We start from the raw sequence: 16,797 nt of genomic DNA on the forward strand, positions 1-16,797 counted from the left end.
GGCTGGCTTGGAACTTGCAATATCCATTTGGTTGGTCACAAATACTCAGGGGGGATCTGTCTCCCAAGTGCTGAGACTAAAGGTGTGAGTCACTACACCTAGCAAGGTTTCTTTATTTAATATAGTCACCAGAAATTATTCTCGGAGGTAGGGAGGGACTCTTACTTGTATACCATGGTAACCATGGCAACCATAGCATCTGCTCGGGGAAAGCTCTGGTTAGCCATTTATTGGAATAAATTGATTGATTAAATACATATATTTCCTCAATTGTTTACTTCAACCAGTAGATGAGTATCTGTCTACCTTTTGCTAATTTCTGGTTTGAGTGGGTATAAGGATAGAAATAAATGGTCCCTGGCACTTATGGAGTAAGGAAATACAGCTATAACTCCACATATTTAGTCTCATGAGATAACATGATCTTCAAATGGTCAGTGAAGCCTTCATTTGGGTAAAAAGTCAATGATTACCCTTTATCATCTAAGCCTAAACTCTTAACTAGCATTTACATAGTAACAAAAATAATTGTTTCACATGCACAGATGCATTCTCTTTGTGTTGTGCCATGAGTCACCATGAGATGCCTTGTAAGGACATCACTAGAGGTAGCTCCCTTATTCAAGAACCATGAGCACAAATACACCTTTCTTCTCCTCTTCCTCCTCCTTTTGCACAAACTAAGTTGTAGGCGTGCCACCAGAACAAAACAGGAGAGGACAGTCACGTTTTGTTTTATAAAAGCTTTGCCAAGATTTGTTCATCTTTTCAAAAAAAGTCTTATCACCTAAGATACCACCACCATNTCTAATGACCTCCAAAATCCAACCTCAAGGTTATATGTTCTTAAAACTTCCGAATGTCTTACGTATTCAGCTCAACCATGTATTGGGGCACCTGTTAGCTGTACTTTAGCATCCCTTTGTGTAGATTTGGGCATTTCATGGATGTTTTAAACATTATACCTGCGTGTGGGTCGTGTTGGTCTTAGGGGAGGACGTGGCTCAATCCATACACTGCAGAAAGAGAATCATACAGGTGCGTGCTGCTGGTCCTCCAAACGCAAGGGGACGCTGTGACACCTTGCGGGCGGCTCCAGGTCACTCTGGCATGACTGCCCCGCCTTGGGCCCCCGGGGCAGAGTGGGCGGGCACGACTGCGCCCAGGTCGCGAGGCGCCCTTCGACCAGCAGCGCCCGGGGCGGGAGGGTATAAATGGAGCGGTGGCTGCTCCAGCCGCCTCTCTCCGCCCCGGGTCGCAGCCGTCAGTGTTGCGTTTGGGCTCAGCAAGCCTGAAGCAGAAAAAAGAAAAAGCCTAAAAAAATTACAAAAGCCTCAAAAACCTTAAAAAAAAAGAAAAGAGAAGAAAAGAAGAGGGAAAAAAAAAGCAAAAGGGAAAAAAGAAGAAAAAGAACCAGACAGCGACTTGTGCCGGGAGCCCGCGGGGAAGTGACTTTCACAGCTTCCGGCCTGTCTGTCCGTCGGCGTCTGTCTGTCCGTCCGGTGGTGAGCCATCCCCCTCGGCCTGGCCCGCCCCTGCACGCCTCCGCGCCGCGTGGCAGCCCCGCGCCCCGGCTGGCCGCACCACGTGTCCGCGCTGCCCTTCGCCGGCACCCGCAAAGATTTGGTTTCCCCCTTCCCGGGCTGCTGTAACTGTAAACCGCCGGGAACCCGGGGCCTATATTTATCGCGAAACGCGTGTTCCCAAGGCGGCCGTGAGCGCAGCATCTGATTGCCTCTTGAAAAATTTTTGCCCCCTTTACGAGGGGATTTCCTACTTTAATTTTTATTTTTTAAGCCTCAAGCCAGGACAGCTGGAGAGTACAAACTCCAGGAGCGGGCCATATTGGTTTTGAGAGCCTTTTGTCTTGGGGCTTTTGCAGTCCCGTGCAAGTCGTCCCGCACTCGGGTCCCGGCTCGGAGCCTCCCTGCTCCAGCCTTCCCGGGCGTCGCTGGTGCCACCTGTGCGCTGCGGCGCGTGCCACAGCTCCTCGGAGCCCCTTTTGTCCTGCAGTAGGCCTTGTTAGAAGTCCTCCTGGCGGGGCTCGGGGTCGTGGGGGGTGGGGAGATGATCGCTGCAGCCAGCAGCTACCCCATGGCCTCCTTATACGTGGGCGATTTGCACTCGGACGTCACCGAAGCCATNCTGTATGAAAAGTTCAGCCCTGNGGGGCCTGTGCTGTCCATCCGGGTCTGTCGCGATATGATCACCCGGCGCTCTCTGGGTTATGCCTACGTCAACTTCCAGCAGCCAGCTGACGGTGAGTAGTAGCAGTGTGCACACATTCGGGAGATTCCTGGGGACCTTGGGAATCCTGAAGGCGGAGGCCAAACTGCCAGGGCTGGGGAACATAACAGCATGTTGCCTGAGAAGCCTTGGATGGAAGCAAGATGAGCCAGGCATGTGGTTATGACCCGGGCTTCAGTCTCCCACCACTTGCTAACCTGATGACCTTGGGCTACTAGGTGGGGGTGGGGTAGAGCAGGGGTTGGAACCCAAGGAGATTTGTGTAATTCGGGATCTGAATAAAGGGACTTGGGTATTCTAGTGTGTCTAGCCCCACTCAGGTAGAAGTGGGTCTGGCACTCAGTGCATTAAAATGACACCCTCCAAAAGTATAGGTTGCAAAACTGGGGGCTCTAACCTGAACTGACTGACTTGGGATGGCTTTAGGGCAGTGGAAAGCAAGGAGAGCAGTTTCATCCAGTTGCCTTGAGGGGAGTTGCTAGTGTCAAGCAGTTTCTACCAGGCTCTCGTTTGCTATGCTTTGGGGACTTGCTCAACTGCATGGAGCTCGAAGGATGTAGAGGAGGGTACCCAGGAAGTCTAGGAAGGTGTCAGTCACATGAAATGTACTGGGCAGTTTTGCCTTACTTGTGCTTGTCAAAACCCCTTTTGAAGGAAATAGTCCATCAAGTTGGGCTGCCAGGGAATGTTCTGCCATCCTGGTTGCACTGGAGGCTGCAGGCAAGCCACAAATAAGCCCAGAAACGCAATCGGGGGCTGTAAACTACTGTAGATGAAAAGGCTCCAAGTGGAGCCAGGCAGTGGTGGCGCACACCTTTAATCCCAGCACTTGGGTGGCAGAGGCAGGCTGATTTCTGAGTTCAAGGCCAGCCTGGTCTACAGAGTGAGTTCCAAATCAGCCAGGGCTATACAGAGAAATCCTGGGGGCAGGGTCAGGACACAAGCCATTTTGTGGCAAAGGATCTCTAGGCCCCTACCTCTGTCCCTGCTTCAAACTGTCCATGAGACAGAAGCTTACGGATTGCCCAGGTTGCAGCTGAGACCAGAGTTGGTCCAGTTGATGCCATGAAATACCTTCTATTAAAGCACTTGGAGCCTAGTTGGCCACAGGGATATGAGGGGGTTGTCATGGAGTCCCTTAGCTCTTCTGAACAGAAGTTGTGTCTTAAGAGATAGCAGAATCCATTGGTCAGTGTGTCTGCCAACACATACCTCTGTAAGACTTCTCCCTGCTATAAATAAGCACAGCCTGATTTGTCAAGCTAAGCTGACTCTGGTGCTGTCTGAAATAGATCATGAATTATGTTGGAATGGGCTCCTAATGTGATAGGATAGTTAGTTTGCAAACTATCTCCTGTAGCCACTATCTAGGCAAGCTCCTACCTGACTCTCCCTGATCTGCCTTGTCATCCCCTGCCTGGCCACAGCTTCTCCCCACACATAGGGTGTAGATCCCCTTGGCTGATTTGTTAAGCAGCTTTAGGGGGCTTTTTTTTCTCTTTTCTTTGACAGTGCTAGGGTCTCAAGCACATTGGACCTATGATACTAGGCATATGCTAGTCTCTGTCCCTCTGAAGGAAGGGTGAAAAAGGCTCACCTGAGACAAGGTCTCTTGAATGTAGCTCTGGTTGCCCTGGAGCTCACTGTGTGTAGACCAGGCCGCCCTCAGAGATCCACCTGCCTCTGCTTGTCATGTGACAGGACTTTTCTGATGGAACATGCAACACAGGTCTCCTCAGCACAGATGGGAGCCCAGGACAAACCAAAGTACAGATACCGCCAAAGGTCCAACTTTATGAACTAATTAATGAGCTTTATTGGGGTTACTTGCAGGGATATGGGTGAGGGGTTGCTTACAGACAGCTGCATCACCAAAGGCCACCCCTGCATGGGTGATGACAGCTCACAAAGCTGGCAAGCTTGGAACACAGCCTGCAGGTCGCTGTACAGAGTGGCCTTTCCAGGTGCTTCAGTTGATCAGCGTTTTCCAGGAAGCTGGTCTGATCTGACAGCTTCTTTCCCTCGGAGGGGGCTATCAGCTTTTATTGCTGGGATGGCCCTAGTGAATGTGGTCAGTTTCGGGAACTTCCTGAGGCTAATTTGAGTTTTTACCTTCCTGCTTAATAAGGCGCTTTCTTCAGGATGGGATGTTTTCACTCCACAACACTGCTGGAATTTAGAGCCCCATGCCCAGCTGTCTAGTTTGACTTTTTTGGCAGTCACCTCACCCAGGCTGACTCCGAACTTGTAATCTTTCTTGTGCTGTGGTTTTAGGCTTGTGTCACTGTACTACTGTACCTTAGACCCCGTTTCTAATCTTCTCATAGAGGGTGCTTAGGTCATGTCATTGCTTCAGTGAGGTCACTGGTCACATAAGGAAAAGTGGCTGCTGTATCTGGGCATCTTTGCCACCAGTGACGTGTATCATTGTGGCACCAATGTCTCTGGTGCTGGGTGGGCTTGTTTGGCCAGTCAAGGAGCAATCCAACCTCCTACTAGAAAGAAAGGGCATCTATAGAATTAAACCTTTGGAAGGCCTAGGTACCTCAAAGCCACAAGGCCTGGTGACAAAGGTGTGACAGTTTATCCTTCCACTTTTTGTTTGGATAAAAATAGGCAAGGCATGGTGGCAATGCCTTTAATCCCAGAACTCTGGCTGTAGCAGACTGTGTGAGTTCAAGGCCAACCTGATCTAAATATAGGTTCTAGGACGGTCAGGGTTATATAGAGAGATCCTGTCTAGAAAATAACAATGAGAATAAAAAAAAAAAAACTGGGGTGGAATCTAGTTAGTTGGTGGGCCTCAGAATCCCTTGAACATGAGCTTAGTCCATGGTGAGGATCTTGCTGCCCCGAGGCAGGCCATCTTCATACTTTTTTAAATTTGGGATTAGTTCAGGAATCTTTCTGGCATGGCGTCTGACAGTCCTCTTAGTTGGTCAGCATTCCTAATTGATGTGTGTTCCTCCTTGACAGCTGAGAGAGCCTTGGACACCATGAACTTCGACGTGATAAAAGGAAAGCCCATCCGCATCATGTGGTCGCAGAGGGATCCCTCTTTGAGAAAGTCTGGGGTGGGAAATGTCTTCATCAAGAACCTGGACAAATCCATAGACAACAAGGCACTGTATGACACTTTCTCTGCCTTTGGAAACATCTTGTCCTGTAAGGTAAGCACCAGCGAAATGATGTTAGCAAGCTAGAGAAGAATTACTGCATCTTGAAGACAAGATAAACGCCATACCTGGGTGTGGTGTTCTCTTGGCTGGTGAGATAGGGGCTATCTAGGGAGTTCCAGGCCAGCCTGGGGTATGTATATACAAGATATTATCAAAGGGAGGGTACCTTAGAATTTGAGACAATTGGATGTGATAACTTTTTAAATTTCTGGATTCTTTCTCTTTTAGTCCTGGGGATTACACATGGCCTGATGCCAGTGTTCTACCACTGAGGATGTTTTGGCTTGGCTTTTGGTGTTTTTTATTAGCATTTTGGTGACATGTAGTGGTTTCATTATGGTATTTCATGTATATATATGTGTCTTAATATCATTCCTCTATTACCTTCTTTTAGCCTGCTCCCCATAATCCATCCCTAGTTCTTGACTAGTGTCCTGCTCCTGCTCTGTGTGTGTGTGTGTGTATGAGACTCAATGCATTTCATTGGGGTTGTTGTCTACAGTCGCCTTCCCCATTGCTGTGTAAAGCCTCTGGTGGGGTCCAGTGACCTTTACAAACCCAGCCCTCTACTTTTAAGATATCTCACCAAGGTGTCTAGTGAGGCCTTGAATTTGTGATTGTCCCGAGTCTCAGCATCGTGAGTAGCTGTTATTGGCTCACCTGCTAAGCTGGATCCCACTCTGGGAATGGAGTCATCACAGAAGAACCTGCAGGAAATCTTAGCCCTGGCCCTGTAACCCACAGGGTTTTTAGGGTTTTCGAGACAGGGTTTCTTTGTGTGACCTTGGTTGTCCTAGAACCACCTCTGTAGATCAGGCTAGCCTACAACTCACACAGATGGCCTGCCTCTGCCTCCTGAGTGCTGTGGTTAAAGTGTGACGCCATGCCAGGTGACTTAGCCAAGCATATAACCAAGGGTGACTGAACTTCCGATGTTTGTGCTTCTAGCTCCCAAATACTAAGATTACAGATGTGTGCCACCATGCCCAGCTTGTGGGGTTGAGCCCAGGGCTTACATTCCAGGCAAGCAGTATGCCAGATGAACCCCAGATATTTGTAAGGTGTTCTGTGTGCTTCATGTTAACCTTCTTTTCTTTTGGACGCTTGAACAGTTTTCATTTGGGATTGGGGAGGTGGGGACAGAAGCCCGTTGTTTCCAGGAAGTGATCTGTACTCTCTAATCTATATGGTGGTTGCTTATAAATTCAGCACTTGAGACTTAATTTGTGTGTGTGTGTGTTTGGAAAACTTCTGAGCACCTTGGTTTGTACCCAGATCTTTCCTGGGTTTGGTTTTTCTCCTATTTTCTATGCTGATTGAACCCATGGCCTGTTAAGTGCTTATGTATGGACCACAGGGAATGAACTTGGGGCTGTAGGCTTGGAGGCAAACACGTTTACTCATTGAACCATCTACCTCCCCTAACACCCCTTCCACCTTTAAGCAGGATCTTATACTCTAGGCTGGCCTCATGTCACATGAACATCAAGTTGTTGCCTATCCCAAAGGCTGGTGTTACAAGCTTGCCACCACAGTCTGCCAGATTTTTTTAAATTATTTTAAATAGATAAAAGAACATTTAAAACAAAACAAAACCCTGGGCTGGGCAGGAAGGAAACCCATTTGGTAAAGTTTGCTACATGGGAAAGGATCTGAGTTTGATCCCTCGAACCCATGTTAAGAACTGGCCATGGGGCCGTGTGTGCATGGCACCAATGTTGGGGAGGTAGTAACAGGAGGATTTCTGGAGCTTGGATGTCAGTCTGATGGAGAGACCCTGCATCCAGAAAACCACCTGTGGCTCACCTTGCTGGCCTAGAAACGTAAAGTGGGATAAGAAGCAGGCTAATGGTAGCAGCTTTGGAAGGCAGGGTACGTGGTGGTGAGTGCTATGAGGTGTTCGGTCCCAGCTGGTACACCTGGCCAGTGACACCCAGGTGCCCTCTGCCTTTTTCCTTCAACAGGTGGTCTGTGATGAGAACGGCTCTAAGGGCTATGCTTTTGTTCACTTCGAGACCCAAGAGGCCGCCGACAAGGCCATCGAGAAGATGAATGGCATGCTTCTCAATGACCGTAAAGTGTGAGTGTCCCAGTCTGGAGCGACAACCATCGCATGAGCCAGCCATGGCCCCACCTCGGTATTAACTGGCACACACAAGGCGGCTACTGGTTCTCTCGGCCCAAGTGTGGCCTGCTCCTACCTCTCCACTCCAGGGCTGGTGAGTCTCCCTGCCCGAGCCACGGCAGCCCTTTTGACTTGCCACAGTCGGCTCCCTGCCCGAGCCATGGCCTGCCTGCTGCCTCTCCCTTAAGGCATTCATCTGTGGGTTTTGTGAGCATCGGCAAGTGGGGCTGGCTAGGAGAGCGCTCTGAGCCCACTCTGAGCAGGGGTCTTGGCCAGCGGCAGAGTGGAGAGGCCCTGGGCTGACCAGGAGCTGGATATTGGCTACACAAACTCGGCTTTCTTTCCTTTGACTCATTGCTGCCCCTGGGGCTCTTGCTAGTTTTTGGCACCAAATTGTCCTCTAGTTCTTTTCCTCCGAACTGCAACAACATTTCACTGTCATCCATTTAATTGGCCTACGGTGAAGTCCACCTCTTTCCGGGGACACTGCATGACGGTCTTGTCACTGCTGTGGGGTTGGGGGGCAGAGCCATGTGGGAAAAGGCATTTTGCATTTTGTACTATTGTATTTTGGCTATTACAGGCAACAATCATTTCTGTTCTTTGGGGTGTGGAATAGACGAGACTGTGTTTTATGTCTGTGTCGGGTGTGTGGAAATATTTTCCTTTTAAGGTTACCAAGTGGTAGAGCGGGAGGGCAAAGGTCACCCGATATTGCAGCCGCCTCACTGCTGGACTAACCACTGTTAACAGTTTGGCTTGTATCCTTCCAGAAGTTTTCTATGCATTTACATAGATGCACAGAAATGAACGTTTTAAAAACATGGTCGTCAGGTTTCATCACGAAGGCAGTGTGATGTGGTAGGAGTGGCCCTGGTTGGAACCAGGAGCCCTGGGACTGGTCCTTGCAGGACAGCCCCTGCCTCTTCCTTTTTTTCTGCTGGGGACTTGGGGCATCTGAGCTTGTTCTCATGGTGGACGGGGTCCTCGTGTGTTTTAACCTCTCCTGTCAGCCTTTAATCTGCATTCCTTTGGGCCCCCGGAAGTCGTGTTCTGTCCCTCCTGAGTAACCACCGCTATCCGTGGCTTCTCGTAGGTTTGTGGGTAGATTCAAGTCTCGCAAAGAGCGGGAAGCGGAGCTTGGAGCCAAGGCCAAGGAATTCACCAATGTTTATATCAAAAACTTTGGAGAAGAGGTGGATGATGGGAATCTGAAAGAGCTCTTCAGCCAGTTTGGTAAGTTGAGGTCTGAAGCCCATGTGTCCACTCTTGTCTGACCATCATCCACTCAAGACAATAGTCTGTTCTACTAAGAAACAAGGGCAAATGTAGAGTGGTGGATATTGAGTCCAGGCCTTTTTTTCCTCTTGGCTTCATCTTAGCCTTTTCCTCTTTGTAAGGTTACCCCAGAAGCTTGGTTGGATTTTTAGACCAGATGTGGTACCTGTTTCTGTCTCAGACCCACCTGGGGAGTTTTTCTCCAGCTGAGTTAGTAGCAAGAAGCCATCTTGAGCTGTGGTCGATGTGGCGTCACTAACGGTTCTGTTCCTTGGTGATAGGTAAGACCCTAAGTGTCAAGGTGATGAGAGACTCCAGTGGGAAGTCCAAAGGCTTTGGCTTTGTAAGTTACGAGAAACACGAGGATGCCAATAAGGTGAGTGTACTGTGAGGGTCGTGAAGAGCCTGTGGGCTCTACCCTGTGCATGGGAGAGCAGCTAGAGTGGTGGGTAGTGGAGTGTAGTGGTGGGTGTGCAGCATCAGCACTAATGCTGGGCCACAGTTAATGTATCTGCAAACTGGTGTCACCTCGGATACTGTTGTTGGAAGATTGGGACAGATGGTTGTTCCATTCTTGGATAGGGAAACTGAATCCTATTGACTAGGTAGGGCAGTGTGCTGGACCCTTATTACCCAAAGGGACCTGAAACATTGAGCATTGCCAATCATCAGGCCCTTGCCTAAAATTTATGCAAATACTGGGTTTTGGGGGCCACCACTACCCCCATCCCACCACCCCGAGTGCCCTCTGCACTAAATCTTTCCCAGGCCTGCTGCATGGTGCCGGTCTGGGGACAGACAGTGCTACAGTAAAGCAGAGGAAATCCAGACGGGTCGTTTCCATCTGCCCTGGGGCCTGTCTCTACAACTCTGCCACACTCCCTGAGAATGGAGACAGTTTTGAAGATGCTGAAGCTAGGGGTGGGAACGCAGAAGATGTGTCTGGACCAGTAACTCCGATGCTAACGCCACTTCCCACGGGAGTGTAGCAGGCTTCAGAGGTCGAACAACGCTGATTATCAGTCCAGCGGGGAATGTTTTTTTTCTTGGTGTTCTGGACTCTGCTCCAGAAGACGACCATGTCTCTCTGCATTATACATGTCTTCATTAAAGATGTATATTTTCTCTCTAGGCTGTGGAAGAAATGAATGGAAAAGAAATGAGCGGGAAAGCCATATTTGTAGGCCGTGCACAGAAAAAGGTAGAAAGGCAGGCTGAGCTCAAGCGGAAGTTTGAGCAGCTGAAGCAGGAGAGGATTAGCCGGTACCAGGTGAGGTGGGCTGCTGACTTTGAGGGTGTTGATGTGGAATATTTGACATGCCTGTGGTATCTTAGGCTTCTGTGGGGGCTGGGCAACCATATTTATACTCTGCCCCCACCCCCGCCTCCGCCTCCACAAAGGTCAGGTTTAAAGGTTGTCACTTACCAAATCATTACAGAGCAGGGGGAGCAGGGACAGTGATGCTCTTTGTGTGTGTGTGAGTACATTCTCCTAAACTGATCCCCCTTTGGAGTAGCAACTAAAGAACCCCGTGGGGTGAGTGGCTGGTCCAGCACTTACAGGAAAGGTGTCTGCATCCATCCCTCGATTGCTCTAGGGCAGGAGTTGCTGATCTTGGTCGACTTAGAATCCAGCAGTTTTTTGTTCTGTTCTGAGACTGAGTTTTACTATTAAGTCAGGGTGGCCTGAAGGAAATCACTGTGTACCTTAGGCTGACCTGAAACTCTCAGCAGCCCTCCTTCCCTCCAAACAGGAGTGGGGGCCCCAACTCTGGAGCTTCAGGTTTTTTGGTTTTGTGGTTTTTGGTTTAAGATGTATTTGCCTATTATATGTAAGTACACTGTGGCTGTCTTCAGACACACACCAGACCAGAAGAGGGAACCAGATCTCGTTACAGATGATTGAACTCAGGAGCTTCGGGAGAGCAGTCAGTGCTCTTAACTGCTGAGCCATCTCTCCAGCTTCTGGTTTTGTGTTTTTAAGTTAGGGTCTTGCTCTGTAGCGTAGGCTGGCCTCAAACACTATTCCCCTGCCTGGGGACAGGGGTGACAGGCAAGGGTTTTTGTTTGATTACTTTTGGTTTTTCCAGACAGTTTCTCTGTGTAGCAAGCACTAGCTGGCCTAGAAATCACCTGCCTCCCGAGTGCTGGGATTAAAGGCGTGCACCAAGCACTGCCTGGCTACAGGCAAGACTTTGAACTTGGCAGGTGCCTAGTATGATATTCTTGGGAAGTGACTGTATAGAGATGTGGTTAACAGTCAGTGATCCTCGATCCAGGGGGTGAATCTCTACATTAAGAACTTGGATGACACCATTGATGATGAGAAATTAAGGAAAGAGTTCTCTCCCTTTGGATCAATCACCAGTGCAAAGGTAAGAGCGTGCACCTGCCAGTGTGGATTTGGAAACAAGTTTCTGTTGTTGGGTTAATGGTGTTAATTGTGTTGGTGGCCCAGAGAGTACACTGTTCTAGCATATTCCTCATGCTCTGGAGAAGTACGTTTGTGTAATATGCTATCTACTTGCACAACTGGAGCTTGGGCCAGTATCCCAATCCCCCAAATCCCCACAGCACTAAATCTTTCCCAGGCCTGCTGCCTGGTGCCGGTCTGGGGACAGACAGTGCTACAGTAGAGCAGAGGAAATCCAGACGGGTCGTTTCCATCTACCCTGGGGCCTGTCTCTACAACTCTGCCACACTTCCTCTCTTGAGAATGAAGTCTTTTTAAAAGATTTAGTGGGCCTTTGACAGGAAAGTTTGGCTGGGTAGCCATGGTTCTGTGGGCATAGTCTGCAGTAGGTCCTTGGCACTTAGGAGGTGTGACAGGCTGGTGTCTGGAAGTAGTGGGTTATGAGCTGACACAATTCACTGATTGGTGGAGGCACACACAGCAGCTGTCTTTAGGTAGAGGCACACACGAGGCCTTTATGGAGTAAGAAAGGCAGTTGGGTGGCTAGGGAGGGTTTGATGGTCTTTTGTGTAAGGTGTTGCCATTTGTATTGGTGTGGGCTTTTGTTAGTTGTCTTTCATACAGGGTATCACTTTGTAGCCCTGACTATTTTAGAGCTCACCATGTAAACCAGGCTGGCCCAAAACTTGCCTGTCTCTGCCTCCTGGATGCTAGCAAGAAAGTGTGTGCCACCATGCCCTGCTATGGATATTTTAAATGATCACTTTTGGAGTGCTGGCAAAAAGAACCCAGAACGGCTGTGGAGGTGACAGACAGCCCTGGCAAACTTCTGGTTCCTCTTGCTGTCACCCACTTGACTGACCCTGTTGGCGTATTCCCCTGCAAAGCCCTATTACCAAAGTCCAGGTGACATTTTCAAGCCGATGGCAGGGCACTGTTCCATGGGTAAAACACTTAACCTGGTAACACACTGACCTTGGTGAGCTAAAGGGGCAAACATACAAGACACAGGAGAACAGTAAAACAGCTTCAGTGAAGGGAAAGACGTTAAAGGCTGGCTCTGCAGAAGACCACAAGCACAGACAGCTGTGATATATTCAGAGTTGTCTAATAGAATGGGAACCATTGCTAGCTCAGGGGGCTAGCAAGACTATCATGATTAGAATAGGGTTTTCTGTCCTCCAGGTAACTGCCTCCCAATGACATCCCAGTCATTGATTTGGAAAAAAGATAAAAACCTCTATTATCCATTTCTATGTGTGTTTTGTAGCTGATCTAGAGTGGAGCCCTCCTGCCTCGGCTCCCTGAGTGCTGACCTAGCCCAGTGGGCTTTTGTTGGCTTTTTGCTTCAGTTCTCAGTGCCTGTGCCTTCCTCACCACAAACCTTGCGGCTGATCTTTTTTTAGGTGATGTTAGAAGATGGGAGAAGCAAAGGGTTTGGCTTTGTCTGTTTCTCCTCTCCTGAAGAGGCGACCAAAGCTGTCACCGAGATGAATGGACGCATTGTGGGCTCCAAGCCTCTGTACGTCGCCCTGGCCCAGAGGAAGGAAGAGCGGAAGGCTCACCTGACTAACCAGTACATGCAGCGTGTAGCGGGGATGAGAGCACTCCCCGCCAGTGCCATCTTAAATCAGTTCCAGCCTGCAGCTGGTGGCTACTTTGTGCCCGCAGTTCCGCAGGTGGGTCTGCTATGTGATTGTGGCAGCTGAGGAGAGGGACTTCGGGTACTAGGAGTTAATTAAACTGAGGGAAGATAAGACTCGGGTGTGAGTTCAGGTTCCTAAGATTTGGGTGCTGTTCCCCCTACAGGCTCAGGGAAGACCCCCATATTACACGCCTAACCAGTTAGCACAGATGAGGCCTAATCCACGCTGGCAGCAAGGCGGGAGACCTCAAGGTAGGTAGCAGGAAGCAGGGCTTCGCTCACCAGGGTGTGCCTGTCCAGAGTCGGATCCACCAGCTTCGCGGCACCACCCCCCACCCCACCCCCGCGGCCCGGCTCCTGGTCTGTCTTGGCTTCTCTGTGATGAGTGCCCTTGTCTCTTCTAGGCTTCCAAGGAATGCCAAGTGCCCTGCGGCAGTCTGGGCCTCGTCCAGCTCTTCGACATCTGGCTCCAACTGGTAATGCTCCGGCCTCTCGTGGCCTTCCTACTACTGCTCAGAGAGTCGGTGAGCAATCTGGCCTGTAGGAGCATGGCCGGGGGCGGGGGGGGGGAGAATCCAGATGACTAGCTCTACAGTGGCTTGGTCAGTCTGGGACTTTTCCTAAGTCCTTAGCTGTGTGCATAGGTAGTAGGTTCTTCATTCAAGAGCAGTGACTGCTGTGGTGTGCTGGTCGCTCATCAGTGTCATGTATGTGAAAGGTCAATCGGAAGCACCTGGATCGATAGGCCGACGACAACTTGCTGTTGAGGGCGGGGGACAAAATCTTTGGAATGTGTCATTCTAAATGTGCAAAGCCTTCTCTGTGGTGCCCTTTGACCCTGTGAGGGGACATGTGTGAGATCGTGTGTTGGAATTCTTCCATGGGACGTGGCCAGTTGGGCATCTGCTGCCAACACTGATGTGTGTTTGCTGGTCTGTTGTAGGGTCTGAGTGCCCGGACCGCTTGGCTATGGACTTTGGTGGGGCTGGTGCCGCCCAGCAAGGGCTGACTGACAGCTGCCAGTCTGGAGGTGGTATTGGATGCACACAGAAGGGGGAAAGCTGGGATTTGACGGGCCCTTGCCCAGGCTGACATGCTTTAATGACCCTGTTCTCTCCACAAGGCATCCCTACAGCCGTGCCAAACCTTGCACCTCGGGCCGCAGTTGCTGCCGCCGCTCCCAGGGCTGTGGCTCCATATAAGTACGCCTCCAACGTCCGCAGCCCACACCCTGCCATCCAGCCGCTGCAGGTGAGGTGTGCCAGAGCTGTGAACTGTGAAGGCATCCGTCCTATTTCTGCTCAGTTTTAAAGATGCCTTGTTTTGATTCCTCTTAACAGGTGTTAACTGCCTGCTGTGCTGATTCAGGCACTGTCCCTGAGAGCAACAGGCTTGAAAGCCTTCTGATTGGTAGCAGTTCAGAAATATCAGGAAGCAGCCGCTGCTTCTACTCTGTCTGGGCCTCTGGGTTACCCTCACACCCAGTGACCTAGTTAGTTGATCCTTTGGTTGTTTTGCAGGCAGTTGGTAATCTCTAACGTGTCTTAAGACTCAGCTTCAGGGCTAGGGACTGGCTCGGTTGGCTCAAGCTCAGACTTGGATCCCCAGAACCCATATAAAAAGGGCTGGGGAAGTGGGCAGTGGTTACAGTGCAGTGTCTGTGTAAGCACACATGTAAGAGCTGGCACTGTGGGCTCAGAGATAGATCCTTGGATTTACAGGCTAGCCAGTGGAGCCTGAAGTGTTAGAGACAATACCTACTGTCTCTGGCCTACACCTGTGCACGTGCCACATGCATAGACATACAGTACAGAAAGGCTGGGCAGTGTGGAACATCTTTAATATCAGTATTGGGGATCCCTTGAGTCATGCTCTCTGGCCAGCCTAACCCACTGGGCAGATTCCAGACCAGGGACTTTTACTCTGTTAAGAAAGATGAGTGGGGTGATGCGTGGGGAACAAGCCCCAAGGTTGACCTCCCCTACATAGTCAGATATACACAAACACCCAAAAGAAAAGGCTTCACACAGTGTTCGGAGCTTACGTAGCCTTAGCTGTGGGCCAAAGCACAAGCAGTTGTTTGAGAACATGGAGCTGTTTGTTTGACTGGGCCTTGCCCAGGCCACTTCAGCATAAGCTGCCTTGTGAATCATTGCTTGTCTTTCTCTACATTCTCTTAAGACGGGGTTTTTCTTAGAGGCTGGTACTACTTCACCTGTAAGGCCTTTTAGGGCTCTAACAACACCACTGTTGATTATTCGTGATCCTCTAGTAACTGCTAATCTATTAAAAACACCTGGACCAAGCCACAGTCCTGTAGGAAAGTTAAATTTAGCCAGGATATTTGGCATATCATAGACTCCTGGTGCTGGGGTGGTAGACAAGATTAGGAGTTGAAGGTCAGCACTTCGATACCTACTGAGTTCAAGGCCACCCTGGGGGAGGAAAAAAACCACAGAAAACTGAAACGGAGCTAATGAGGTGTGTTTACTCACTGTGACTCCTGGTGCCACACCTACTGAAAATAACGTAAGGGAAAGATTGAAGAGAGGGCTGCATGTACAGACATCTGTGAACTGGCACATGCTTGTAGTCCTAGCCCTTGCTTGGCACAGGGATCAAGAATTCAAGGCTGGCCAAGACTACATGAAAAGCACACATTATGTCTTCTGTGGCCTTGTTTTTACTGCAGGGCCTTGCATTGTGAAGCAGGTTTGCTTGGTCAGGACCTGATCACTTTCCATGCACAGTAGTTTTGGGCTGCATACCGTTCTATCCTCACCTTGTTCCCCAGAGACAGGACTGCTGCTGCCTCCTTTTTCACATGGTCTCCTTAGTGCTAACCCTGCTGCCTATGCTGGTTCACAGGCCCCCCAGCCTGCAGTCCACGTCCAGGGTCAGGAGCCCCTGACTGCCTCCATGCTGGCTGCAGCGCCCCCCCAGGAGCAGAAGCAGATGCTGGGTAAGTTTGCCTGCTTGCAGAAGAGCCCGGATGTCAGTGCTCACTGGGCTTGGGCACTGGTGACGGCAACCGTTCCTTCCGCCCATAGGGGAGCGTCTGTTCCCGCTTATCCAAACAATGCATTCAAATCTGGCTGGGAAAATCACCGGGATGCTGCTGGAAATCGACAACTCTGAGCTGCTGCACATGCTGGAGTCCCCCGAGTCCCTCCGCTCCAAGGTAGATGAAGCCGTGGCAGTCCTGCAGGCTCATCACGCCAAGAAAGAAGCTGCCCAGAAGGTGGGCACTGTTGCTGCTGCTACCTCTTAGACAAGAAAAAAAGTACGTTGACAGTTCATGTTTTCTGCCCCTTTGGTTTTTCAGATAGGGCCTTACCATATGCTCCAGGCTGTTGGGGGTGAGGGGGTATATATATATGTGTATGTGTGTGTATATATATAACAGTATCTGTAACCCCAGCTGCCCATTTGGGCCAGGGACCTTTCTAGCTTGGCCTGAGGTTGTGTCACTGCCTAGCTGGGAGTGCAGTGTGCAGAGAGGGGTGTTGGTATTACAGTCTTGTTGGAGAGACATCACTGTAGTGATGTCTGAGCTGTGGCCCCTGCAAGGTTTAGGAGAGAGTGAACTGGGCCTCTTGATAGGGAAAGGAGAAGGTGGTGAACAGAGTTGCAGTCGGCTGGGAGCAGCTGGTGCTGACGAGCAGAGAGAGGTCTCTTTAACAAACAGGCTTGCTTATTTGTGTTGGCACTTCTCTTTTCTAGGAGTCAAAAGCCAAATAACCCCTCATGGCATCCAGCTAAGGTCTGAAGACGTCCTAGTTTGTCTGTGGACCTCCACACCAAGAACCAAGTTGCAAATTCAATAGGTCATTTTGTATCAGAAGGTCAATTATGAAGCACCTATAATTTTTCAATTATAAGAATATATTCTCTGGGTTCTGTTGTGACC

General features: G+C 49.9%; 1 protein-coding gene and 2 non-coding genes across 8 annotated transcripts; all 3 read left to right on the forward strand.

The window, feature by feature from the left end:
* Window positions 1-1,167: 1,167 nt before the first annotated feature.
* Pabpc4 (poly(A) binding protein cytoplasmic 4) lies at window positions 1,168-16,797 on the forward strand. Of its 6 annotated transcripts, none has more exons than XM_021160148.2 (15): window positions 1,168-2,260; window positions 5,224-5,417; window positions 7,391-7,506; window positions 8,648-8,787; window positions 9,111-9,205; window positions 9,962-10,099; window positions 11,109-11,204; window positions 12,649-12,921; window positions 13,052-13,139; window positions 13,292-13,363; window positions 13,831-13,917; window positions 14,011-14,138; window positions 15,756-15,849; window positions 15,938-16,170; window positions 16,611-16,797. In XM_021160148.2, the coding sequence occupies exons 1-14, from the start codon at window positions 2,068-2,070 to the stop codon at window positions 16,156-16,158; spliced, it is 1,935 nt and encodes a 644-aa protein (XP_021015807.1). In that variant the 5' UTR covers window positions 1,168-2,067; the 3' UTR covers window positions 16,159-16,170; window positions 16,611-16,797. The 6 variants fall into 6 exon arrangements, with proteins under 6 accessions (XP_021015807.1, XP_029332320.1, XP_021015808.1 ...); XM_029476460.1 differs by having other exon boundaries at window positions 13,292-13,411; window positions 15,938-16,128; window positions 16,611-16,789; XM_021160149.2 differs by lacking the exon at window positions 13,831-13,917 and having other exon boundaries at window positions 13,292-13,411.
* Window positions 9,580-9,710, forward strand: LOC115030974. The gene has a single exon (XR_003836568.1). It is a non-coding gene; the product is annotated as a small nucleolar RNA SNORA55 (small nucleolar RNA).
* LOC115030973 lies at window positions 11,403-11,533 on the forward strand. Its single transcript, XR_003836567.1, has one exon. It is a non-coding gene; the product is annotated as a small nucleolar RNA SNORA55 (small nucleolar RNA).

The sequence above is a fragment of the Mus caroli genome, chromosome 4 (genome assembly GCF_900094665.2).
Source record: "Mus caroli chromosome 4, CAROLI_EIJ_v1.1, whole genome shotgun sequence".
In the NCBI taxonomy this organism is placed as follows: Eukaryota; Metazoa; Chordata; class Mammalia; order Rodentia; family Muridae; genus Mus; species Mus caroli.